The sequence below is a fragment of the Pterocles gutturalis genome, unplaced genomic scaffold (genome assembly GCF_000699245.1).
Source record: "Pterocles gutturalis isolate BGI_N339 unplaced genomic scaffold, ASM69924v1 scaffold19282, whole genome shotgun sequence".
Lineage (NCBI taxonomy): Eukaryota > Metazoa > Chordata > Aves > Pterocliformes > Pteroclidae > Pterocles > Pterocles gutturalis.
The window spans coordinates 16,728-23,837 of record NW_010108395.1 but is presented as its reverse complement, the minus strand read 5'-3'; the positions used below and the strand labels follow the sequence as shown (position 1 = coordinate 23,837).

Here is a 7,110-nt window from a genome sequence, read left to right as displayed (position 1 = left end):
GACAGGATGAGTGCAGCAGGATACAGGGAGGCTTCAGTGGGGAAACATCTTCATAAAACTGGGCCTAACTGTTGGATGGTTATTCATTACAGGGTGCTAGGAAAAGGAGTTGACTAATTCGGATAGAAGGTAGCTAAAGTGAAAACCTACTTTATGTACTGTGTGAGGGATCCTCGCCTCTGAGGAAAACTAGACATCACCATCACCTTCAGTGGTGGCAGTCAATCTGCGTATCACGGTAGTGCTTTGGGAACTGATGACGCGTGGCACTTGGCTTTACTGGACAATGCACTAACAGGTCCTGTCCAAATTGCTCAGGATCTAAAAAGGTGCAGATGAGTTCAAGGGCATGGCCTGCAAGCAAAAGAGAATGTGGTAGCAGATGCATTAGCAGACATCATATCAATTCAGCTGTGTGGGTTTATTCATGATAGTCCTAATGAAATTTGCCCTAAGGTACTGAAAGAAGATAGGCTAACAGTCCTCGAGCTGCTAGGGGTTATCTTGGTGAACTGTGGAAGATAAGGGGCACTCCAGAAGGTGGCACTTCTTGAAAGGGAGGTGAGATAGAGGGGAGATACTGAGAGAGAGAGAGAGAGAGAGAGAGAGAGAAAGGGTGTTATATACCACTTAACTTAATGTGAAATACTAAAAGGAATAATTGAGCTGCTTCTAAATGTCTACAAGATAACATACATATAAGTTCCAACCAACATGGCTTGGTCAAGAACAGTCAAATCAGATGATAACTGGTACCATAGGGCCTAGATATAATAGGCCTATAAATATAATTACATTCCTATAAATATAGTCTTGGTGGGGCTATTCATTGGGTTGATGCAAAGCTACTGTCATACTAGATGGTGGCTATCTTAGGTCTGACAACCATTCAGTATATTTAAGGACATGGGTGACAGAACTAAGTGTGTGCTTATTACATTTGCAAGTATTACCAAGCTGGAAAGCCTGTGGGCACTTTGGAGGACAGTAATAGAAATCAAGGTTATCCTGAGAAAGTGGAAACATAGTTTGAAAAGAATGTTTTCATGATAGACAAGTAAAAAGTTCAGTTATGTGTGCAAAAATAATCCAATGTACAGATACAAATGGGGGATGGAAGAGGGGAAGTAACATGATCTGGAGCTCACAAGCTAAATACAAAACAACAACGAGCAAGAAACTCATCATACTGACTGATGTGTACAGGAGACCATCTCAGGTAAAGTGAGGTAGTCCTTCCACTTCACCTGATGCTAGCACCATTTCATCTTAAGTCCTACGTGCCGGTTTTGAGCACCATATTTTGAAGAAGATTTGGATCAAATTAGGACAATTCCTGCAACAGTAAGAGTGATCTAGAGAATATTACTAATTGGAAAAGTTTAGAAAATTAGGAAAACATGGTCTAAGTCTTCAAATGCATAAATGGCTGCAGCAAGGAGGCTACAAGTAATGTGCTTTTGTCCATAGTGTACGGAAGAAGAAGATATGGATTTAAATTAGAGCAAGGAAGATGTATTTTACCCAATAGGGAAAAAAAATCTAGTAGTAAAAGAAAAGCCAAGCCATAGGAGAGGTTGTCTGGGGAGACTCTGAGATCTGTCGCATCTTTGAAGGGTTTTAAGAACATGTTAGATACGTATTTATCAAGAAACGCTTTATGTGAAATTGATCTTGCATCTGATCTTGCCTTGCAGCTGAAGGATAGACTAGATGACATCTCTCCCAGTCTTCTGGGACCATTGTCCTGTAAAATGAGACAAAAATGAAGTGAAGGCAGCTAGAGAAGAGAAGGGAAGAAGATTATGGGAGGAACAGCTGTTGGCATGGAAAGATGGGGCACAGGTGGGATGCAGAAAACTGGAGTAACTTGCAGTGCAAGAGGGAGGGAAGCTCCTTCAGTGTCCAGGGGCCCTGCTTTATTGTGCTGAGTTTGCACAGCTGGACTTCCTGGCTTGTTTCTGTCAGAGGTTTCCCTGCAAGATCACATGAGGTGAATGTGAAGGGAAATGGAGGCGTCAGCAGGCAAAATATCTTGCTTTGGCCTGAGAGCAAAACTTGTATTTCTCTTTTTGTGGTTTTTAGCTGACATAAGCTTTACAATGTTTTCTTGCTCAAATAACTAGTCTGTCTCCGGTGAGGCACAACAGTGACTTGAGAAAATCCCTGCACAAAGAAAGTTTGTGGGCTTTCATAATGTGCCTGAGTTTGCAGACTCCAGCTCTTGGGAGAACATGATCCCTTTCATCTCCTATGCCTTTATGAGGCATCTCAAATGTGCTTTCTAAGACATTTGCCAGCTTTCCTGATCAGGGCCACGTTCCGCTAAATTGGACCGTCATCTCTGGAGAGCTGTGTAGCTGCGTGGCCCAGCTCTACACCAGCCCAGCAGTGGAGCCCTGAGGGAGGCTGGCATACTGGGGCAGTAATCCTTCCCACATGAGTCTGCCTCCTCCCAGGCCCCTGCAAAGGTTGCTAACTAGGTAACAAACTTTTCCTAGAGGTGGGACCACATGTGATTTGAGGATGAGATGCTTAACTTCTCTGAAATAGCCTTCCATAAACTTGGGTACATTAGTGGCCAAAAGTTGGTGGGAGAGGTTAAATTGTCTTTCCGTAAGGTCCCAACACGGCTCTAACATGGCTGTAAGGGTGTTAGTACTGTTCTTGTTCCTCTTTTAAACCATGCAGAGGCTCCACATGAGGTAGAAAATTTAATTCTGGGTGCAGTATGAGCCAATGAAGAAGTGGAGAACCTGCAGCTGGAGCCAACACAGGAGCTGAGGCTCTTCTCTTGATCCAGTTCTGCTCGCCCTATAGACAGGATTTCCCTTCACAGAATATTTGAATAGATGACTATTTGAATAGACTTCCCCATGCCTCTGGATACTGCTCATCCCTAGATAGCAGTTGTGAGGATGGCAGGGTAGCACTTTTGACCCTTTACTCTAGGAGGTGTGTTTTTTTTTTTCCTGTCTCGCTGAAATCTCAGTTCTGGTAGAGCATGACAAGAGAGGCTGGCCCAAATGGAGAGCACGGTCAGCATCAGCAGGGTAAGTTGAAGTAAACCTTACGTCACAAGACCGTCAATTAACCCTGTGGTTTTAGCAGTATTTCTGTGTGCTCAGACGTCACAGGCTTGTATTAGATCACCCACAGCACCTGAAGTCACCAAGGGGCTGCGTGAGGGAGGCTGCTCCGAAAGGGGTGGAAGGAAGGCAGGAGCCAGGCTGAGGTGCTGGCGGCTGCTGCATGGGCATGGGAAGAGCAGGAGCGAGGGCAGCAGCAGTGGGGAGAGGGCTGCCCTTGCCGCACCATGGTCCAGCTGCGTCCAGCTTTGATTCGGCTACTGCTGGTCTCTAAGAGGCCACAAAGCAGATGGGAGGAGGGAGCAGAAGGGGAGACCTTGGGAAATGGTAGCTTAATGAAGCTTGATTGATGGTTTTTCATCTCCCTCAAGTGAGGGCAGCGACATTGCGATTCTAGCTGAACAAAGATGCAAAGAGTTTTTCACCAGTAGAACGGTAACTTAAAACAGCGAGCACAGGAAGATTGCTCTCGGGAGACCAAACTAAACAGATTCCTGTTTACTCAGGCTGGTCACACATCCTGGGACCAGTCAGCGTATTGAGCAAGTGCGAGCTGAAGCTAATTACAACTCTTTCATATAACCATGTACATAAATAATCTGTCAACAGAGAGAAGCATGCCTTCCCCCATGGCTGCTGGAGACTCTGGAAGAGATCCTGACAGTCCTGCAGAGCCAGCCTGGATTTCCATAGCGAGACAGAAACAGAGAGGCATGCAGCAGGAGCAGGAACTCGACAGAGAAAAACTTGTGGCCCCAGACGTAAAGTCAGATACAGAGAAACAGAATAAAGAGAAGGAACGAGCAGAGGTACTTACAGTGCAAATACGTGATGATTTTGTATCACCTTCCCGTAGTATTCTTTGGATCTACTGCTGTATTACCAGTCATGCCGTAATGATTGCAGGTACTTAATGAGTATAATCATAAGTAACAAAGACACTGCTCTCAGAAATGTGTTACAGATTCAGAGTTCTCTGATTATTCCAATATGTAATTTTATATCTCCCAGAAATCCTTGAATTATGCAAGGTGTGTAAAATTTCTTGGGTGCCCAATACATACTTACCACATCTGATGTGTGTATTACATGCTAAAATACCCCAAATTAGGTGCTAAATTGTGCAGTCTCAGATCTCTCTCAATACAGAGGGAATACATTCTCTTTAACTATCCTTCTAAGCACAGCATTTCATTGAGCCTCCGATACCTCCTGACTGATTTAACACTGAATGAAAAGCTCAATCCCAGAAGCTTCTATGTAACACCCAGAAGCTCCTAGGTAACAATTTTTAGAGGCTTGAGAAGTGAAATAGGATAAAAATAACTTTTGCACTTGCAGACAGCGCCAAGGTATAAATTCTGGTTCTCTGTATATGCATAACTCAGACCATGTGGTGCCATGGAATATGGGCTGACGCTGCCTCTTCAAAGATCCCATGCAAAAGAGGGTGAAACCTGTAGCAAATCATCTTCCCAGATGACAAAGCTGTGCCAGCACAAGTGGTTGGCGTTAATCCAGAACACTAACAAGGCTTCCCCAGTACTGGGCTAGCTCAGGGAGGCAGCAGTGTGTGAGTGCTGCCTGTATCTCCTCCTGCACAGTAAGAAGCCTGCACTGATGCAGGAGCTCCTGTGTCCTATACCAGCGAAGCATTCCCAGTGCAAATGGCCTACTTTCTTGCTTCAGATGGTGTGGTTAAAAACCCAGATAGCTGTGCTGTGCTGTATCCTGGAATAAGAGAAGATCGCTGGATGATGAAAATTAGCGGTGGTTATATTAACAAGAAATAATACCTAATAAAATATCTAGGCAAGATTATGAACTGCAGTAATGCTCAACATTGTCATAGCACTTAAAACACCAAAGGCTTAAATGATCCCAAAATACAGTTTCCATATCAGAATCGGAAATGCCAGTTTTTAGCTGGTAATATTGCCTAAAATTCATGCCATGCATTTTATTTCCCTGTATCAGCTAACAGAGGAACATGCCAAGATGCTCCTGACTGCAGTGCATGAGGCTTGGTGCCACTGCACTACTCCCACTTTCTCCTCCTCCCACATGGCACCAGGCACTATCACTTCAGGGTAGTTTTTGATACTGGCAAGAAAATCCATGGGAGGATGTGTTCGATTTCTTTTTATGGAAAATCCTTTTACCATCAACTGTCCAAAAATACAGTGCCCTAACCCACAAAATTTGGGAGGTGGAAGGCAAACATGAGAGAACAAGGCTGTTTCCAAATCCTATATATGTTCGTAGAAGTGTGCAAAGGGCTTGGAATACATTTTGCATTGAAGACTATAATAACTTACAGATACAATTATGAATAAAAGATATAGAGGGATAGTTTCAATTTGTAAAGCTGAGTATCATGGACACTAATGTGAAACCACTGGAGCTTTCTGAACAGGTATCAGCTCAAGTGAGAGGATTGGGACCAATGTGTGATGAGTGTGCGTGGTCTTTGGACCATGACAGGCACCACATCCACTCCCTTTGCTCATGTTCTTCCAAACTGGTCTCATTCTCTCTGCATTACTTGGATTTTATCCCTCTCTGTGCCTAGGGGTCTGTGAAGCAGCAACGGAGCAAACCTTCGCACTTGGCACCTAAAACCACTTCTGAAGAACAGAGGAAAGAAACAAAGTCTGAAGTGAAGCATCTGCCGCTGAGAACCAATTCACTGTCACATTATGTCCCTGGTAGGAAATAAAATGCTTAAAATGTAGACTGCTATTTCACAACCTTGTCAGAAGAAATCCTGCTTGATTGTGTGGGAAAAGGACACACTAAGGGCTAGTGAGTAGGGGCTAGATTGTAATTTCTTCCTCGGCCTCACATCAGCAAGGGCAAACTGTTTTCTCAGCAGTCACGTCTGGGGTTTTATTTGGTGGCATATTCTTTTGACTGCTTTGATTGCAGAGTAGTCAGAAGTCGTGTTGAAAGAAATATGAATCAAGAGTGCTTGGCCATTTCAGATGATGGGGTCCCAAATGCATTTTCCCAGTGTAGAACATGAAATGCATTCAAAATTATTTTCAGTAGCATTCAATTTTAATGTGGTTCCCTTGGCAGGCTGGAATGATGTGATCACAAACTGTCTGTGCATCAGTCCTCCCGTAATAACTTTGAATCTATTTGGTAAATTCAAATTTGAAAGAAGGGCAGAAATTTGTAAGGTAATAAAATTCCTGTGAGCTGGGGGCTGGGTAAAGGAGGAATTCGCAAATGAATGTTCCTGCTAATGAAAAGACTCTCTTGTTTGGCCTGCGTGTTAAACAAAGGGCACAGCAAGAATCCAGGTCATCATGTCGGTTTTGGTAAGTTTAAGGACAGAAAGATATTATTAATGTGAAAAACACTGTATTCTTTTGAGCACGGAATGGTTATTGCCTCAATAACATATTGCAGAAAAAGCTTCCATGTGAACTGTAAAGATTATCTACTGTTGGGCAAGGCATGGGAAGTCTTCAATGAAAGAGTGAGGGTGCATGGCTGCACAGCAAGCAAATGTAAAATGTCCATGTGTTTTATTCACAGTAGCTCCGTCACCAGCCCTGGTCGATAAAGAGGAAATAAGCCATGTTAAGAAAGCCAGTAATGCTGCTGTGGATCAGCCGTCATGGATGGAACTGGCCAAAAAGAAATCGCAAGCTTGGAGTGATATGCCACAGATTATAAAATAGAACAATGCAAACAAATAGCATCTTTCATAAGTCAGCTACTTAAGTGAACTTCTACAGACCAGCCAATCCCAGTGAAGAATCTCGTGATACAGGAGAAGGGTTTTATTACACAGCTATGGAGAAAGCGTGCAATAGGTTCAGTCAAAAAGTTTACCTTCAACTTTGTAGCAATCAGGATTGCAATGGCAATGGATTACTTAAATTATGTTAAGGACATACTTAACACTTTGGAAAATAAAACTTCTGCCTTATATATTTCCTGTGTTTCCTGCTTTTAATGATGTTTGTGTTTAAACAGGATCTTTGCTAAACTTTGCTGAACTTCTGTT

At 43.2% G+C, this 7,110-nt stretch overlaps 1 protein-coding gene across 1 annotated transcript in view; it reads left to right on the top strand.

Moving 5' to 3' along the window:
* KIAA1211L (KIAA1211-like ortholog) overlaps positions 1-6,781 on the top strand; it is a 26,247-nt gene extending 19,466 nt beyond the window's left edge. The window contains exons 8-10 of the mRNA XM_010072634.1: positions 3,699-3,898; positions 5,662-5,797; positions 6,636-6,781. Of these exons, the coding sequence (XP_010070936.1) occupies positions 3,699-3,898; positions 5,662-5,797; positions 6,636-6,781 (482 nt within the window). The remainder of the gene's footprint in view (positions 1-3,698; positions 3,899-5,661; positions 5,798-6,635) is intronic.
* The last annotated feature ends 329 nt before the right edge of the window (positions 6,782-7,110 follow it).